This window comes from Caretta caretta, chromosome 2 (assembly GCF_965140235.1).
Source record: "Caretta caretta isolate rCarCar2 chromosome 2, rCarCar1.hap1, whole genome shotgun sequence".
NCBI classification, from domain to species: Eukaryota; Metazoa; Chordata; order Testudines; family Cheloniidae; genus Caretta; species Caretta caretta.
In genome coordinates, this window is record NC_134207.1 from 46,136,651 (window position 1) to 46,157,241 (window position 20,591).

General features: G+C 40.4%; 2 protein-coding genes across 3 annotated transcripts in view; one reads left to right on the forward strand and one right to left on the reverse strand.

Annotated features, from left to right (window-relative positions):
• C2H8orf88 (chromosome 2 C8orf88 homolog) overlaps positions 1 to 10,607 on the forward strand; it is a 98,403-nt gene extending 87,796 nt beyond the window's left edge. Inside the window, exons 8-10 of the transcript XR_012666925.1 lie at positions 182 to 1,199; positions 1,588 to 1,656; positions 7,588 to 10,607. The gene's annotated coding sequence lies outside the window, so the exon portion shown is untranslated. The remainder of the gene's footprint in view (positions 1 to 181; positions 1,200 to 1,587; positions 1,657 to 7,587) is intronic.
• The window catches only part of NECAB1 (N-terminal EF-hand calcium binding protein 1), a 120,386-nt gene that overhangs the window by 55,860 nt on the left and 43,935 nt on the right, over positions 1 to 20,591 (reverse strand). For both annotated transcript variants that reach the window (XR_012666924.1, XM_048841183.2), the window contains exons 4-5: positions 4,004 to 4,029; positions 1,893 to 1,990 (exon numbers count right to left, since the gene is read on the reverse strand). Coding sequence is in view for 1 of the 2 variants with exons in the window: in XM_048841183.2 (XP_048697140.1) it covers positions 1,893 to 1,990; positions 4,004 to 4,029 (124 nt within the window). In the remaining variant the exon portion in view is untranslated. The remainder of the gene's footprint in view (positions 1 to 1,892; positions 1,991 to 4,003; positions 4,030 to 20,591) is intronic.

The following is a 20,591-nucleotide window of genomic DNA, read 5'->3' on the forward strand; positions in this document are numbered from 1 at the left end:
ACTGTACACTTTGTATTCTGTGGTGTAATTGAAATCAATATATTTGAAAATGTAGAAATCATCCAAAAATATTTATTTAAATCGTATTCTGTTTAACAGTGTGATTAAAACTGCGATTAATCACAACTATTTTTTTAACCTTGTGATTAAAAATATTAAATCCCGATTAATCATTTAACAGCCCTACTGTGGATGCATAGTGCTGTGTGGAGTGTGCTGTCCAATGTATCTCCTGAGGAAAGCAAAACCACTAAGCATGAATCTGAAGTCAAGATAATGTCTAGGCAAGTTTTAATGTTTTTAATTGAGTTGCTGAGGCAGCTAAATATAACACTTATTAATATCCCAGATTTTCCCATTTGTTTTGTTTCCAGTCAGTAATGCTTTTCTTCACAACATTCTTACTACTCTATTGAGACTCCTCCTATGTAATTAACTTCCAAAGTAATTCTTAAATGCAGCATTCTATTTACATCCAATAATTATTAGATGACATGTTCTGCCATTTTAGCACTATCCTGTACATGTGCCTAATCAAGCAGTTTATATTTAGGCTTATGTCTAGAAAGAATAAATGCAGATATTCCTTATTACTGCCCCTATCTGGAAAGCGGCTGAATACTCCCAATGCCCATTGACGTCACTGGGAATTGGAGGTGCACAGCATCTCCCTAAATCATGCTCTAAATAAGTAAGTGTAATAGGGTATGCAAACACTACTCTGGACAACGAGGGGTTAAAACACTGCTCTGGGCTTAGTCAGCCCAGCCCCACCACATCTACAAGACAGGTACAGGCTGGAGGAAGAGTTAAAAGGGCGCAGACCAGCTCACTTGTTGGTGGACCAGGGAAGAGAACAGACCTTCAACCTCTGAGGAAAGGCGGGAACTTCCCCAACAACCACTGCCTGATAGTCCCTCCCTGAGGTAAGGGAGGGCCAGATCCTAAGACATCCTGAGAGAGAGGTGTTCCTTGCTCTCTTTTACTAACTCAGTTTATTTGTGTTAACTACCCTTGCTTTGTGTTTATGGACTACCTGGCGGGGGAGAGACTTTGAAGTGACCTGGCCAGAGGACCAAGTCATAGGAAGGGGCAAGCCACCGCAGAGAGCAACTAGCAACAGCAGCAGATCCTAGTGGAGAGATGCCATGCCACGCCCAGTCATGAGGAGGTGCTGGCGGTGAGCCAACCCTTGCACAGTAAGATATAAACTTTCTGGCTGTTTGTACATGTCAGTTGCTCAATTAAAATCTGTACATTCTGTACTCTTGGAAAAGTCTTGATGCAAGAGATGGCATCTTCTGTAATTATGGTACTCATGAGAATCCCCATATTTCTCTTGTCTATATGATGCTGTTATGGGCTTGATGCAGGAATTACTGGGAGAGATTCCATGGCCTGTGTTATAAATGATCATTATAGCCTCTTCTGGCTTTAAAAATCTATAAATCTGCAACTGGCCATACTGTAAATAGTGTTCCTGAACACATCCTAAAAACTAACTATTGAAAGCTGCGTTTAGTGCTTCTCTCATTCTATATTCAGGTAATTGGCTTAATACAACGTTACCATTTTTATGATATCCAGGATCTTTTGAATGGAATATGAACACCCTACATTATTAGGAGTTGAAGGACATGTCTGTCATTCAAAAAGGTAATTTTGCATGGATTGAAACTACAAATTCCTTGCACGTGGACTTTAATGCCGTGGTATTTTGACCATTTCAAGAAGGCTGTTTCTCCTCTAATAATAAAACAGAAATGTGGAAATAATTAAACAAGAGTTATCAAATACTTCATGACTAATGAAATTAAAACCCAGTACATCAAATCACAATAGAAAAAAAGACTCAAAATATTGTGTAGAAGATAAATATAACTTCCACTTACTTTCTTTGTTTTGTCCATTGCCTTCAGTATAGAAACATTTAGATCTTCTAAGGCAGACAGCACATTTTCATACTCTCCCAAATGCCGAGAAAAATATTCTGTAAGAATAAATCATGACTCCAACAACCTTTTATCTAGGATTTTAGGTATTAGACCCAGCTAATAAAATAAATGTAACAAACAACTCACCATGTTCTGAGTATAATGGAAATATATACTTCCCTAAATAACTTTCAGTTATGGGATGGGAAGTATATATGGGATGAAACTGAAGACCGTTCCATAAAATTCTGTTTTATCAAGGAAAGTAATTAACATAATTATATTTGTTTTTCTTTTAGCAGCACTGTGTGTTCATTTGAGGGAATTTGGATTGTATAGTGAATAGGGCATAGGATTATGAATTGAGAGACCCTGAGGTCAATTGCGGCTTGACAGGTCAATTAATATTTCTGCACCATAGTGTTTGATGAAATATAGATCTGGTATGTCTATGCATGCTGCAATCACATCTCCAACTGCAGCGTAGACATACCCTGTGAAGTTTTTAGTTAGATGAGAAGGAAACAAAAAGTCAGTGGAGTCACTAACGCATAAGATTGAGGAGAATTTAGAGACAGAAGCTGATATTGCTTAGAGCCTGAATTCACTTATTTGCCTCATTATTCACAAAAATAAGTGGCAGGTAGTGTGACTTAATATCCTGGAGACCCATTTTATTTGGAGGAAAGGGAAATACAGTGTGGAAAAACTGTAAAAAAAATCACTGAAGTGAGCATGTGGCTATTTCAGATTTTCAGGCAAAGGGCTCAGATTAATTCAGTTCCAGAATTATGAAGACCAAAGCAGGGAAGATGAGAAACAAACTGGTGGGAATTTATAAGAGATTTCTGAGGATGTTGGAAAGATCAGCTGTCATGAGAGTAGCTAATGTAACCCATATTTAATCAAAGTTGATAGGAAGAACAGGATACCTTTAAACCTTATATGCCAAATTCTGCATATAGCATTTAGCACTTAATCAGACAATGGAACAGGAGTCTGTTTGCATGGGCCTGACTGCAGAATTGGGGCCTAAGTGAGTGCACAATTTGCAGATGTAATAAGCCGATCACTAGCAGTAAACTATAAATCAAAGCAGTAGAGAAAGGGCACAAAACCATTATCCTCCCTTTCGAGGTCAGCTGTAGATAATTTTGGCCAGATCCCAGGCTGTTGTAAATCACCATAGCTTCTTTAACTTGAGCTGAGGATCTGGCCTTGTATTATTTCAGCCACGCACTCATTGCATTTCATCTTAAAGAGATCACTCATTCTCCTCACATTTGGTCAGTGTCGCATTAGACCTACATGCAAACATGCAGGCATTCAAATTATTGTGGGTATTTCACAGTGACCTCCTAAAAGGCTTCCATGCTATCAGCTCTGGAAAAATATAAATGCACATATACCACTCTGCTCATTATTCTCTGACTTTCCTCCCAGAACTGTGCTTTTTTTTTTTTACAAGAATAACAGATTTTTGACATTTTTGGGTGGATTTGAAGAACTTCTCTGAACTGTGTACTACTTGCACTGCAAGCTGCATTATTAACTCAGATGCTGTTAAACTAGCTCAGGAACAAAAATAAGTGGTTTTCAGGAAAGTACATGTTGTGGACAGCTTTTGTGGGGCAAATTCTGCAGCTAATGGGAGTTTGACTTGATAAATTCTGCCAAATCTTAATCAAGTTGGAGGAGAGTAACAAAGCCATTGGAAATGGTAAGGTTGCCTAAGTATTTATACTTGAGGAAGTAATGGAATAATTGGAATAAAAGTTGTCCAGTAATAAGCAAATAAAGTAGAGCAGAGAAAAGCACTTTTGAATGATAAAATAATGAGACTGAAATATTCATGAAGTATTTTTGCAGAATTCTCTAGCAGATTCCAGTTTAGTCTTAAAGGTTCATTGAGCCATCTCCATTTTTCCCAGGAGTTCAGACCATATAGTTTTATATACTTGTTCCATATTATCAAAGAGAAAAACGAGCTCAATCCACATGATGTGTTCACATGCAATACAGGCTTGTTGTAGTTTTGTTCTATGGCTGTCTTTGAAAAGGAAACTTACCACAGAGTTCTTCTGTGTCAAGGTTGCTGAAAAGATAAGAATATATAAATTTAATTTAATTGCTGTTTTTTCGCTTTATTAGTAAGGAGTAAGATTCAAAGAGAGTGACTGGACACATGGATAACATGAATATCCAGAGTTACAACAATTAATTTATATATAAAGTAGTTATAAAAACCTCATGTTTCAGAAGTTATGTCAATCTCTAATTATTAGGGACTAGAATGAGACCTTTGAGGGCCAGCTCAATCCACATGTGTCTACCGCTAAGTGCCTACATCTTCCTCTGAGCAGGGGCAGCTCTAGCAATTTTGCCACCCCAAGCAGTCGCCGCCAAATTGCCACTGCGCCAAAAGTGGTGGAGCTGCCGCTGAATTCCCGCCACGGGACACGGACTGCCACCCCATTCTAATTGCCACCTCAAGCACCTGCTTGGAAAGCTGGTGCCTGGAGCCGACCCTGCCTCTGAGATGTCTGGTATTGGCTGCTGTTGGAGACAGAATACTGGACTAGATGGACCACATGTCTGACCCAATAAGACAATTCCTATGTTCCTTGTTAGTACACTTCGTAGTACCTACACCTCAATATAATTGTGACTGGTACTTTAATATCTAAAATACATTGTGGTGTTTACAGTAGTATTTGAAGTCATGGATTTTCCATGGACCACAAAACTCTTTACAAAAAAGTAAGCCACATCACATTTTTGTGAAGTAGGTAAGTATTATGCCCTATGAAAGTGTATAGGGAAAAGTGTAGTATCCCTTTCAGGGACAGGCTGATGCTGATAATCAAGGAGGCCCTGCCACACCCTGAGGGCTGAGCCATATAAATGGCCAGGATGCAGAGTTAACTCATTCGAGCAAAGTAGAGTGAGGAATAGAAGCCAGATAGGCTGCAGTGGGTGCAGGTTGCTTTCTAAGTACATCTATGCAACAATAACAAAAAAAGACTCATGGCAGGGATTCTCAGAACCCAGGTCAACTGACTCATACTCATGCTGTGGGGGAAAAATAGCAGTGTAGGCGAGGCTTGGGCTCTGTTTTTTTGCTGGGTTTCAGAGCCTGGGCTCCAGTCTGAGCCCAAATGTCTACTCTGATATATTTAGCTCCACTGTGCAAGCCCAAGTCAGTTGACCCAGCTCTGAGACTTGCCACTGTGGGTTGTGGTTTTTGGTGTGTAGACATACCCTCAAGCACCAGGAGACAAGCCTAACCTGACTTGGAGACTGGTGCGTGGACTGTAAGTTTAGGAGCCTTGAACCACGGTCCTGATGAACAGTTTGTTACAATGGTTCCTGTCCTGAAACCTGATGAAAAAGGGGACATGGTATTTTTGTGAATATGGCTTCTTGCCTCAGGTGGCTAAAGAGAATCTTTTGCTGCTGCACTGGGTGAAATTAAAGTGGGGCACACCAGTAGCACCATACCGGGCTGTAAGAGGATGTGTAGGGACTGCCCACACCTTTACACACCCATTTCACAGACTAGTAAACTAAGGCACTTGGAGATCACACAGTGGTCAAGGCTGAGCTGCCAACTGAACCCAGGAGTCCTAACACAGTTCCTAGCTCTGTTCATGATAGAACTTCCTTCCATTCATTTCAAGGACTGAGATTGTTTCCTATATGGGAAAAAAAATCAACAGTGGCTCAGGAAGTTCACTCTTTGTATTGTTTCATCGGAGTTTTGCTTCACAGGAGAAGCAGGGGTTCAGCCCCCAAGATTCCTCTGTGTCCTTGCACCAGCTTTGACCCCTAGCTGCACTGCCTGGCCATTCCCCGCTGCTCCTTGAGGAAGGAGATATTCCACATCAGGGATTCAGTCAGCATTCGCTTCTATAAAGAATCCCACCCTGGAGCAGTGGGTAGTGATGATGAGGGAAGGATGTATGTTCCTCCATGGTGCCGGTCCTTCCCTTTCTGTCTCCAACCCCCAGCATTCCCTCTCCTTCTCCAAGGAGGGGCTATCACAGGGATTGGGGGAAGAGCAGGGATGATGCTATGAAGGTTGCCCTCTTTCTTCATTGGTCCCCTGGTCAGGGATCTGCGCAATATTCAGACACTCTGGCTAGCTCTTAAAGTGTAACTAATACACAGCACTTTGTTTAGATTTGGCTTTAAAGTTAGGTGCTTTACAAGAGGAAGTGAAGAATTAATCTCTCATCTGCTACTAGCTGCTCAGATACTGGTAACTTCAGTGGAAAAAGGAAAATGCCAAACTGTAAAGAAATGGTTCAAACACATGGGAATTTGTGGTTATGGAAAATTAACACATCAGTTCCATACCTAACCAAAAAGATATTTGGTTACTTTTTATTCCATACTCAAAGTACATCCATCTGCAATTTTTTTTTTGAATATCAACATTTGATAGACAAGTCTGGTCTGTTAAATGTGCATATAAACACTTTGCTCAGTTTAATAAAATCGCTAGAAATGATATATTATAGTTGTAATGATGCTCACTCTGTAAGGTAACACCCTGTTAAATAGAAATCTCACCCCTTTTTTGTATAATGTTTCTGTAAACAAAAACTAACTGGTACATGTATGGGTTTTTTTTTTTATATTTACGTGGTAAGGATTTATAACCATGTTAAAATTTCCTAAATAAATAGTTTAAAAATTAGTTGATTTAAGAAAACTTCCATCTGAAGGCCTTTCTTTCCATTTTGGGATTAGAAATTGGTTTGAGTTACTCTACTGAACCATTTGATATATGTATTGTCATCTAACAGTGTTTTTCCTGTCCCTGAAATCTTTTTTTCTCTCTCTCTGTTGCTCTGGAAGCAACAGACTGTCTAGTTTGGACTATCTCCCCTTTTCATTTGCTTCTGATATATTAGCATTTTTGCTCCATTGAAGAATTTTTACACTGAGTTAAATGGAGCTTTCACAGGACCATGTTTTTGCTATGTATTTCTGCTGTAATGTAATAGAGACTATGACGTGCAGTGTTGTTTTAACAGTCAGTGGAGGTTATCATGAAAACATAGTTCTCCACATTACACACATCATGCAGGATTGCTGACCTTAACTGACATTTGTTCACAGTTTGTAGTTTTTTCCCTAAATTAGTATATTTTTCAATGTTTTTTCATCAAAGGAAGCTTGTGTCATTGCCACAATTACAAGCTGTTGGGTACGCAACTGAAACCTTTACAAAATGAATGAAAATTACAGAGAGGGATAAAGCTATTAGAAGTGATTTTCTAGGTCTTGGGGGTGTCAATCCAGTGAAATACCAGGAATTAAATTAGCTTGCAAAAACTAACAAATCCAAAGTAATTTAAGATCTCGCAGTTCAGCATCCAGATACTCCTATCTCATGGCAAAAAATAAAACCTGAAGCATACTGTACTGTAGAGCAGAAGGAACATTTTCCTTTTTTGATAGCTTCTATCTTTGTCATTCTTTCTTCCTTCTCTCTCTCTCTCTCTGCAGCCTAGTACCACTGTCAGCCTACTACCTTTACTAACACACCAAATAGAAATAATAAATATTAGAACATTATTGAATCAACTTAGTGGTACACAATCTTCTTATCTATCGTATTAATGTCTCTCTTTTTTTTTCTTAGGTTGGTTACTCTTCCAGTACATTGAATGAAATTTAATTGGTCTACAGTCCTCTGTTGTTACTGCACCAAATGGAGGGATTCTTTTAAGTAGGGCTGAAATGCTACATTATTTTTAATACCTGAAAGTCCAGATTTTCTGCCCTGCAGGCATTTTAATAATTGAAAAGAACATTATTTTAAAAACTTAAAATTCCCTTATTTACATGTATCCTTGCTTTGCACTTCACAGGTTTTTCTGTGTTTAGGTGACACTCTTGGTTGTGATATTGAATATATTAGATTTTAAGGCCAGAAGGGACAGGATGATGATCTGTTCTGACCTCAAACAGCATTGCCACCTTTTCAGGTTTTCCCAGAATCACCCTTTTTGTGGTAGTTGTTCTGTAAGGGTGCTCAGTACATGCTAACAGCTGTCTAGTTTTATGGGCTCTAGATCATCCCAAATATCCTGTGTTTTTGTACATCAGAAGTGGCAACCCTACTCCTACATATCACAGGGCAAAGAACCTCATGGAGTTATTTCTGCATCAAGCCCATAACTTCTGATTGAGCCACACTATAAGTTATGGGAGGAGATGTACCAGTTCCAGAAACCCACCTTTCATGCTGATTGTCTGGTTCTTGCTGACTTTCTTCAGCAGAGGCCTGCTCTCTCGCAGGAACTTTCTCTGGGCCTGCCGTTTGAATGTGGCAGAGGTGTCTCATTTGTTAAAGCAGCCATTTTGTAACTGGGTGCAGCAGCACCCTCTCTTCCATGTGGTAAGTTCTTAACTCCCATTCTGATTCCCTTTTCCTACTCTTGAGGAGATGGTACCTTCTTCTCACTCCCACACTACAGCCAGAAAAGTCCCTTATCTCGTCATCAGTGTGGTCCTTTCAGGTTACCCTGCAAAATCACCCTTCCCCAGCCCTGATGAGCACTGTCTGTATTCTGAGTGGATCCAACTTTAGTTAGCAGATGGTTAGCTGCTTTTCCTCACTCCCACACCTTCTGTCCATGCCAGTCATCAGTGGCTTTCACATACTAGCTCCATGTTGTATGAGGGCAATCCTCCGGTCAAGGTTCCTTCCCCACTTTGAACTCTAGGGTACAGATGTGGGGACCTGAATGAAAACCTCCCTAAGCTTATTTTTACCAGCTTAGGTTAAAGCTTCCCCAAGGCACAAACTATTTTACCTTTTGTCCCTGGACCTTATTGCTGCCACCACCAAGCGTCTAACAAAAATAACAGGGAAAGAGCCCACTTGGAAACATCTTTCCTCCCCCAAATCCCCCCAAGCCTTACACCCCCTTTCCTGGGGAAGGCTTGATAAAAATCCTCACCAATTTGCATAGGTGAACACAGACCCAAACTCTGTGTTAGAATATCTGTGTTGGGGAGGAGAGGTTAGCCACCACAGAGGAACTGAAATCTAAGAAGGAAACTTTATAATGGGCTCTGAGGTTGAGACATTAGATAATAATTTGTTTTCAGTGTTAAGCTACTTAACCATTCAAATTATATTTATATTTAAATATAATATATATTTTTACTGACTGTGGTGAAATCTTTTTAGGGACTTGTAACCATTTGACAGCTACCTTCTTAGACTCCTTGGAATGTATAAGGATTGATCATTTTCAGCACTAATTTGATGACTTAACTCTATTCCAATACTGAGACTGATCTGATGTTGATTTGATGTACTTTATTCTTACTGTAGTTAGTTAATACAATGAATAGTAGTTTAGCTTTGGTGATATGTGTTCTTGCTTTGGTTTTAGTGTAAAGGTTTTATACATTTTATAAAACTGATACTGAGTCACATTTTCTTTCAAAAAGCAAGAGGGGTCCAGTACCTTTGAGGGCCGGGCAGAGATATCGGCTGATCAACCTAGAAGCCTGACCAGCTCTATTAGGAAGCTGGCTCAGTCTTTGGTTCTCACAATGGCCACTTTACCCCATCGTTAGGCAGGCCCAGGTACTTCCATATGGTACAGCATGTTGAAGTCATTGCTCTCTTGGTGTTACTCATGCCACTTTCTGGAGAGAATTTTGGAAGGATACTTATCAGAAAAAAGCCACCCCTAATCTTTAAACTAAGTGCCAATAGACAGAAAGATATAAACTAAGCCATAGCTGAAACCATACAGAACACACTATGGAAAATGTTGTGGTGGCACAATGACAGAGCTTGTGTATGATCCCTATCTTTTCTTTCACTGCAACCTGTGCTGCTTCACATCCTCTCTCCTAATTTCTTCCTGTGGAGAAGAAAGTAAATCAAGACTTGCTTCTTGACACTTATGTTTAAAACCTCTCACATCTTGTCTGCCAGCCAGGCTTCCTCTCCTCTTTCAGGTTCCTCCTTAAAATTCACTTATTTCATACTGATTGATGTTTCCTTCTATCTAAGATACTTATAGGCTGCCCATCACCATAGTATCTGAGTACCTCACAGTCGTTGAGTATGTTTATCCTCACAAAAACCCTGTGAGTTTGGGAAGTACTATGATTCCCTTTTTACAGATGTGGAACTGAGACAGAACCAGGCTAAGTGATTTGCCCAAGGTCATGCAGGAAGTCTCTAGCAGACAGGGAATCAAACCTAGGGATCATACTAGTGCCCAAATCACTGTACCATCCTTCCTTATCTATTGTACCTACTACCCATTGAGGTCCCATTGTCCTTTGTGTCCAGATTGAGTTAAATAGTAGGCTTTCCAGGGCAGAGACCCTGTAATTTTGTATGTCTGTGATCGTTCGATACTGTCAACATTAATAATATGTGTCTTCAATCAGCATAGGCACGAGTAAACCTAGCAAATTTCGTTCTTCACAGAAAGGCCTAGCTAGCTGCAGAATCCGATGTAAGTAATTGGGGACTTAGAGGAGATTGGGGGGTAGAGGTGGAAAATGCTTAGCACAGGGTTGTGTCTGCAACATAACTCAGATTTGCAGTGCACAACTTTACAATGTTCCCATTGGTATACATGCCAAGGAATGCCATAGTATAGACCAATGGTTCTCAAACTAGGGCTGCCGCTTATTTAGGGTAAGCCCCTGGCGGGCTGGGCCGGTTTGTTTACCTGCCATGTCCGCAGGTTCGGCTGATCACAGCTCCCACTGGCCGCAGTTCACAGCTCAGGCCAATGGGGGCTGCAGGAAGGGCAGCCAGCCCATCCCTTGGCCCGCGCCGCTTCCCGCAGCCCCCATTGGCCTGGAGCGGCGAACTGCAGCCAGTGGGAGCCGCGATCAGCCGAACCTGCGGACACGGCAGGTACACAAACTGGCCCGGCCCGCCGGGGGCTTTCCGTGAAGAAGCAGCGACCCTAGTTTGAGAACCACTGGTATAGACTACAGTCTGGTAATGCTGAACATGTGTTATTTACAATATTTTCCAGATAACCGGCATTCTGATTCGTGGTGAGCATACTAGGCACAGTGTATAGTGAAGAGCATACATGTCACATCAGCACAATTATTTTCAGAATCTCTGCTGCCTGTTAAACACAGTATTTTTTCACCTGCCTGACTTTCTCTGTTAAAACCCTCTGTGCCTAATATCATGAAGTTATTTTTAAGGACTATTTTAGGTATTCTTTTTAATATTCTTCCCCACCCACACCACATAGTTGAACATACCTAATATCCAAAAAAAAGGCCATTCTACATTTGAGCCAGATTCAGTGACGATAAGTGCTAGCAGACATCCCTGATGGTAGAATCTCCAGGAATCCAAGATGTGGCAGTGCAAAGTAACTGCAACCTGTTCTTGGCTCCCCCTTTATAAGGGATCATTGCAACATCAACCATGGATAAGGGCTTCCCACAAAGAGGGCCTGGCTAATGCCCTGATTCAGTGCTACTCTAGAATATTCACCACCTAAGCTCATACAGAGCCTTGTTGGGATGAAAGCTACCTCCACCCCAGCAGATAACCAGCACAGGGCCGTTGCATTCAGGATCTCCGCGGGGTGCAGTGAGTTCTCCTGGCACAAGGAAATGTAATTTACATTTGCTCATTATAGGAAGCAGTTATGCACAAGGTAGACATAATGATGTAAAGAAGGTTACATAAACAGACTTTATTGAACGCTCTGAATAGCATTTCGAAGTTTTTCATGAGCCAGCGTCATTTAGACATTTCGCTACCAATGACAGTGGTCTCATAATAAGGATTTAGAATTTTATTGCTTAGTTATTAAAATCTCTTTTGTGTTCTGTAGTCATTCTGCTGTAGGGGATTATTGTTTAATTCTGGTAGTTGGAGTCATCTGTTTCTGCCTAACATTCATGGTTCTATGCTCATTGTGGTGGTGGCAGGAACTCTGGGGCTGGTATCCCTTATTTTTATGCAGAGGTATCCTTAAAATAATTAGTTATCACTTTGTGTGATGTGGTTACAACAGAGAATGAAATTGTTCTGAATAATGAATTGAGACAATATAATGTACAATGCTCAGACAACCGAACAAACCTATAAATATACACTATAAACTGCTCCCTTGCATCAGGGTGATTCACAAGAATGCAATGACTATGCAGCTGACTATACTAAATCAGTACTTCATCAGTGTGATATGTGCCAGCAATGCCCCTTTGCCATGTACATTGGCCAAACTGGACAGTCTCTACACAAAAGAATAAATGGACACAAATCAGACATCAAGAATTATAACATTCAAAAACCAGTCAAAGAACACTTCAACCTCCCTGGACACTCAATTACAGACCTAAAAGTGGCAATTCTTCAACAGAAAACTTCAAAAACAGACTCCAATGAGAAACTGCAGAACTGGAATTAATTTGCAAACTGGACACCATCAAATTAGGCTTGAATAAAGATTGGGAGTGGATGGGTCATTACACAAACTAAAAACAATTTCCCCATGCTAATTTTCCCCCCTTCTGTTACTCACACCTTCTTGTCAGCTGTTTGAAATGGGCCATCCTGATTATCACTACAAAAGTTTTTTTTCTCCTGCTGATAATAGCCCACCTTAATTGATTTGTCTCATTAGAGTTGGTATGGCAACCCTCATCTTTTCATGGTGTGTGTGTCTGTGTGTGTGTCTGTACAGATAGATATCTATCTTCCTACTGTATTTTGCACTCCATGGATCTGATGAAGTGGGTTTTAGCCCACAAAAGCTTATGCCCAAATAAATTTGTCACTAAGGTGCCACAAGTACTCCTTGTTCTTTTTGCTGATACAGACTAACACGGCTGCCACTCTGAAACCTGTCATCAGTCTAGTCATCAAAGCTCCAAATATATCTATGCTGCTAATAAGAGCCTTAAGAGACCTATAAAAAGTTGCTGTACATATGAAATAAAGTAAAGTCCTCAACAATGACTACAGAGCCAACACAAAGAGGGAAACAAGGAGCTGAGCAGCATTTGGAATTTTTGTCCCAGGGGAAATTCCAGTAGTTGTCCCCGAAATGGGGGAAAAAATTCAAATCTCACAATTTGTGCAGTACAGAAATTCCAGACATTCTTTATCTGGAAGTGTCAAAACGTTTTTTTTCAACATTTTTGATCGAAATAAAACATTTCAGTGTTCCTGAACTTGAAATGTTTTGTTTTGGTTTATTGAGCTGACCTGAAATGCTTCAGTTTGAGTCAGTTTAATATTAAACTGCACTGTCCCATAGTGGCACAGAGCCTCATGGGAGTTGTAGGCTGGGAGCCTGATTTCCATTCTCCTCTCTGGGCCGTGCTCCCTGGTAGGACTACATCTTCACTGATGTTCCTAGAGTCACGTAAAAAGAGAAGGAGTACTTGTGGCACCTTAGAGACTAACTAACAAATTTATTTGAGCATAAGCTTTGAAGTGAGCTGTAGCTCACGAAAGCTTATGCTCAAATAAATTGGTTAGTCTCTAAGGTGCCACAAGTACTCCTTCTCTTTTTGCGGATACAGACTAACACGGCTGCTACTCGGAAACCTAGAGTCATGTGACTCTCATGATGCATGCAGCTTGGTTGGAGGGAAAGCCATGTTATATTAAGAAAAGGAGTACTTGTGGCACCTTAGAGACTAACCAATTTATTTGAGCATAAGCTTTCATGAGCTACAGCTCACTTCATCGGATGCACACTGTGGAAAGTGTAGAAGATCTTTTATGCACACAAAGCATGAAAAAATACCTCCGCCCACCCCACTCTCCTGCTGGCAATAGCTTATCTAAAGTGATCACTCTCCTTACAGTGTGAATGATAATCAAGTTGGGCTGGAAATGGCCCAACTTATTATCATTCACATTGTAAGGAGAGTGATCACTTTAGATAAGCTATTGCCAGCAGGAGAGTGGGGTGGGCGGAGGTATTTTTTCATGCTTTGTGTGTATAAAAGATCTTCTACACTTTCCACAGTGTGCATCCGATGAAGTGAGCTGTAGCTCACGAAAGCTTATGCTCAAATAAATTGGTTAGTCTCTAAGGTGCCACAAGTACTCCTTTTCTTTTTGCAAATACAGACTAACACGGCTGTTACTCTGAAACCCATGTTGTATTATGGGAGATACAGTCTTCCTGGGAGTATGGCCCAGTGAAAAGAATGGGACCCAGAACTACAACTCCCACAATGCAATGTGCTGATAGAAAAATGTAGTTTAATGTTTTGTTGAACTGATTCAAAACATTTGGGTTAGGACAACAAAATGAAATATTCCAATTTGGATAAAACTGCCTCAAAGCAAAATACTTTTGTTTAGATTTTTCTCAGAGGAAAATTGAAAATTTTCTTCAAAATTGAAATTTCTCTTAAAATTTCAGTTTTGCAGAAATTGAGTTTTCCTTTGGAAAATCATTCTAACAGAAAATTCCCAACCAGTTTTATTTGAACCCTGTTCAGAGAAGCTGTATCAGCATCAGAGCTGCGCAAAACATTATGAGATTTGAAATCTTGTATGTCCACATTATTGTGTATAGCAGATTTTTAGTAGCCTTGGTGGTTCATGAAATATTGGACCTTAAAATCAGATCATTCTGATTACCATCTTGCCTTTTCCTCCACACTTAGTTTTAGAGCTAAAATCAATGCTATATATAATCTGAATGCTTATAATCCCTATTGGCAAACAATATAAAATACAAATCTCTGGTTCTGGGAAGTTGATGAGAATATTGCTGCAAAATTCATGCTTGAACTGAAGTTTAAGCAAAATGACCCGATTTAAAAAGGAGGCATCACCTCTTTTATGATACTTTTTTCCAGTCTATTTGTTGTTGAATGTTAAATATGTGCATACAACTTTTCAACAGTTCCATCACATTTTAAAGAAAAGTTAGTATTTGTCCATAAACTGCAATTCAACAAATTGGAGAGACTGTTTGTGTTCCATGTTGCTGCTTTCATAAAGCCTGTCTTATTTCCATATTGTATTTGGGAAGAAAAAAGACTATGGAGTTCAATATTTTCTCCCTTTAACTTTATTGGACAGTTGTAAATCCTCTTGCATATAGAATCAGAATGGCAGCAGCAGCATCGGACTCAGATGGACTCTCTGATTTTGATGGAAAACCAAGTAAGGGATAAATACTGACCATTCTTAAAGTTTTGCTGACCTAATGAAGTTTTATAGTTTACATTCAGTAACCCTCACAACTGCCACAAACTTGCACATTTTTTGTGGTCTTGGCAGAATCACTATTGCCTTGTGTTATTTGTATGCCATTGTATTGAATAAGTGTAGTACACTAAACTCCAGGGTAATGCAGATTGATTGGACCACAGGAGCAGAGGGCTAGAGCATGACATATTGCTACCTGCCCAGTTTTAGAGGCCTGAAGTATCCTCTCAGTCCTAGTATGGAGGAAGTTTGGGGCACATTAGAAAGACAGTGAGGAGAAGTTTGCCAAGTCTCTCTTGTGATCACACAGAGGAATTGGATCATCAGGAATGTTAATCCGGTACCTTTCATGAGAATTAAAAGGGGGACAGATTCTCTGCTGTGTCCAAGATCCACTCAGTGCAACAGAGTAGAAGTGGCAGGAAGCTGGTTACGGCTCCTTGATTCTCTGCCCAACTCTGCTCTATCCCTCACATAGTTTAGAGTAGCCGAGGCATAAGTTACAATAACTCCAAATGGCAAGGTCCCCAAGTGACTCTCCATTATGTGGGGGTAGCTGGGCAGCAGTGTACTTTGTCCATGTGCCTGCCATCACATATTCCCAGCACTACTTCTAGGCCATGTCTGCAGGAACTAGGGGAGTAGCTCAGACGCTGGCTATGCCAGTTCGGCACTCCCTGGGGATTTGCGTGCAATTTCTGTTCCTTTTGCACAGCAGAGTGGAGCTGAAAATGTGGCCCAGTATCTTTAAAATAAATCTTCAAGAATTATTACCCACTGGCCCATTTCAGTCAGCTGTGAGTGATGCAGTTATCACACTGTGTCCTCTTGTCAATCATGAACATAAAATCCCGGTTACAGTCTGATGGCAGTTCTTATTTTGTAATCCTGACAGATATTCTTGTCATCTTCTGACAACTTTTCCCAAGGATGCCATTATTAGAACAATTACTGGGCAAGTGTAGAAGGCACTAGCGGGAGTATTTGCATTTGTAATGAGCGCCAGAAATTATTCACTGTAACCAAGAACTATTTCAGAGACTCCCACTGGATGGAAGCGTGGGATCCTTGTCATTTACAATAAAATTTGAGGGCTCAGAATTAGTGACAGCCTGAAAATATGTACATAGAGTTTGTCCAAGAAAATGTATCACAACCTGGCCTAATGAATCAGTAGTGCATAGAGCTACTATTATGGCAAAAAGGCATGCTTTCAGAACGGTGTATTTTGGAACTTTGAAGACTGGGGACAAGGAAGGGCTTGGATGTCCCCGGGTAAATGGGTTAACTTTTAAAATTCCAACAAACTGAAATTAATATCTGAGAAACTGGTGAAGCCATGATTCTAATGAGGGGCCATGAAAGAGGCCTTCCATCTTGGTTTAATGCCGGCAAAGGTGCCCATGAGGGGATCTGAAAGGCTGATCTGTATGCCACTGTAGTGAAAAAATGCAGCACACTCAACTTCAGGATAACGTCATTGATTGGCCCACCAAATCTTAGGGCTAGATCGTGTCACATTGCTACCTGCCCCATGTTGGGGGCAGTGGCTATTGTGCTGCTCATAGATCCGGCAGTTTTGCTGGACCTGGTGTCCCCATTGCTACAGGGAGCAGTAACCTGCACTAGGTCTATTTCTGTGGCAGTATACAGTCTGTGAGATACTAGAACAACGATGTTACCAGGTGCATTGTGGAGACAGAGCTGAATGTCTGTTCTCTTTTTCACACACCCCATTATCTCCTCCTGCTCCCTGCATGGGGAGGGGACATAGCCACTCTGAAGAGCCTTCTTTCCCTCCTCCTGTGCTCTTTTATGGGTCACCTTGCACCCCCATACTCTCAAGTGCTGTTGCACTCACTGGACCAAGATTTGGCCCATGATATATCCCAGATATTTAAATTCTTCCCACACATTCAATGTTATATTTATAAATGGATCCCAACTTATTGATGTTTGTGCAGTGTATTCTCTCCTCTCCTCTGGCTACAGCTATTCAGGCAGTAGCACAGATAATAAGCAAAGCATTTTTGAGTCATACCTCATAATCTACTGTGAAGTTATGATAGGATGTAAAATAATTTTACTTTAATATTATCTTGAATTAAGTTAGTGAAGAGAGACACAAGAAACACAATACAATATGTTTGGCATCAATGCCACCAAATGCTTAAGCCCATGCTGAAAGTGCTTTCCTGAGTAGGGATATTTTAAGCATGTGCATAAAGTTAAGTACATACTGGCATGTTTAGGGGAATTGGGGCTTCAGTGACATTTTCTAAAAGTATTACAACCCAATGTACTGAGGAAGGAAAGGGCAACACTGAAACAAAAATGGGTTTACAAAGCACGTGAGAGCTTATTAAAATACTAAGATATAAAGATTCTAATGGGGATAATGAACTCATTGTTCTAGTGCTTAGGTTCACACAATTACAATAAAAAAAGTTGCCTTTCTTCCTTATCAAATGTAAATTTAGCAATGGTGGGAGAAAGGGTTTGATTTAGTGAGTCATAATTCAAAGGCCAAGAAGCAATTGAATTAAAAAAACCCCAATTTAAATATTGTTAAGGTTGAAATTTGAAGTCAGAAAGCCAGAAAAAGCAAGTCATGTATGATTACTCTTTTTTTCTTAATCTTTACAATACTGGCACGTTCCAGGCTGCCATCCAAATGGGTGCATAGGAAAATGTACTAGGATTGCAATCGTTAAGTCTGCGAGATGATTATAATTTTCTGTTTTCCCTCCTCTGTAACTTTCTTCCTTTGGTCTAAACTTCCTGTGTTTTGCAAAAATTGGATTTTTGAAAACTGAAAATCCTTTAGCCGTTTTTGAGTTATCAGAGTAGGGAAAAGTAAGTATACTATTTTCACCTTAAGAAGCAATCTGAGATCTTCTTTGTGCAGTGATAACTCAAAGACAGTGGAGCTTTTGGGGCTTGTTCTCTATTGTCCTGAACCTTGTGTGGGCATTTACACCTGTGCCAAGTGAATACAAAACGCTACCCAGTCAGAATAATGGTGTTTTACATTCACTTGGCACAGGTATGAATGTCCACATAAGGGATAAAACCATGGAGAATTAGGTCCTTGAACTTGAACTTTCAAAGTACTACTTTAAGTAGCCCTTGATGAAGAAGAGCCAACAATGAGTCTGGCTCAATTCCTGTGGAGAGAGGAAACCATATTATTAGAATGGAAGACCAATAAATTCTGAAGTGTGTGTACCAAGGAATGCTGTTACACAGCCATTGATCATGTGAGCATGACAAAAGCAACAGTGGCATGATAAAATTGCCAGTTGTGGACATAAACTGAATATACAGCCAAACCACCTAGCCAGAAATTGATCTGGGTGGCACTTGATCTGCAAGGAGCCCATGTCCCTTTGTGATTTGCCATGGTAAAGACTGATGATGAAATGCATACCTGCAGTTTCCACGGTACACATCTGATGAAGTGAGCTGTGGCTCACGAAAGCTCATGCTCAAATAAATTGGTTAGTCTCTAAGGTGCCACAAGTACTCCTTTTCTTTTTGCGAATACAGACTAACACGGCTGTTCCTCTGAAACCTGTTATTATATACAGTGGCCCTAATCCTCAGGTTTGGCTGAATTGTGCTTTTGTGTGCGGCAGGAATAGACTGTTGCCCATTTTGGGGCCATCCTGGATTGGTACACAGAGTTAATTAGAGTTGACGAATCTTAATCTTTTTCTTAAAATAGTAAAAGGAAAGTTCTTTGTCGCTGAGACTTTGTATCTCACCTTTTAGCCTTCCATGAATTTCTACAGAGACTTGTATATCCTTGACTATTGAGGTACAATGTGGGAGTGCCTAAAAGTTAAGGAGATTATAAAAGGCACAAATAGAAATGACTTTCAATGGGAGTTGAGTCCTTTATGCCTTTGAAAATCTCCCCCTTATGATTTACCATTAATGATGGAAACAAAGCCAACAATATCACACCGAAAATTTAATGCAGGTGAATAGCTAATTTGGTGCCTACAAAAGCAATTGTTTTGTGTAAATTACATGTTAGGCAGAATGTCTTGGTGTCTTAATAAAAGCAGTCTGCTAGCTTTTTATCTGTAAGACTGGTTTTTAATCCACTTTAAAGCACAGAGGCTCTGAATAATCAGAAAGTTGTTTGTTGAAGGTCATTCAGATTTCATCTGCCACAAAACTTCATCCTCTGTATTGTCCCTCCCCATCCTTTCTGGCAAATAGGAAATCAGGAGTTGCTGGGTCAAGACAAAGATCCAGTTAGTCCACTATCCCTGTGTCTTTACGTGGCCAGTACCAGATGGCTTCGGGAAAAGCTGTAAAACTCTCACAGACAATTATGAAATAATCTGCCTGTGCGGGGTATTTCTGCCTAAATCCAAGAAGTTAAATGGTTGGTTTATGGACCACTAGACTGAAGACATTCAAAAATATTTCTGTGCTAGGAGTCGTTTATAATTTTATAGCCCAGTGATCCTCAGCACTGACAAATTTAATCTTTGCAGTAAAATGATCACTAGGAAACAAAATATTTTTAATGGTGACAATATATGGAAATACACTCAGTTTGGTGTCACATGAGGAACTAATTCAAGTGACATGGCTCATATATGATGTCATTATTAAAACCCAACATTTTTAGATTATATTTGTAATGAACAGATGTCATATACACCCGCCTTCCTGTGTCAAAAGGAGGTGGGGGGGGGACAAACCAGAAGCTAAAAACATATAGCAGTAGACTTGCATGTTTAATGTTCCTCTGTCCTGATGCTAATAACAATTATTGTATTAAACATCTTGCTTATTTTCTGCATTTTTCTTCAAAAATGAATATAGACTTGTAAAAAAATTGACTATCTGTGTACATACACACACAAATCACAAGAGACATGTCCACTGAAATATAAATTCACCACTGAGAGAAAATCCTCAGTTGGTGTAATAGAATCATAGAATATCAGGGTTGGGAGGGACCTCAGGAGGTCATCGAGTCCAACCCCCTGCTCCAAGCAGGACCTAATCCCCAACTAAATCATCCCAGCTAGGGCTTTGTCAAGCCTGACCTAATATGTCATAGCTCCAATGAAATCAAGGATCTGTCCTTAGATGTTTTGTCCTTGACTTCAGTGGGACCAGGAGCAGGGCTTAGAAGAGATCTAAACTACCCCTGGGGGAATTCAGCACCACTGCATAATGCAGAATTTTGCAGAAATTAATGTTGTGCTCCCAGAATTTCCTTTTCCACAGAAATGGGCTTCAGTGCTGCTATGTGCCACTAGGGGCCACTGGATTAGGCAGAAGGGTATCTGGTGGGTATCTGGGCTGGAGGGGCCCCGTGATTGGATTCTGGGAAGGAGGGGGTTCAGGTATATTGCCTGGGGTGGCCCACAGGTGGGCTCTGGGGGGGGAGTGGTTGTGGGTGTCTGGCTCCCCGG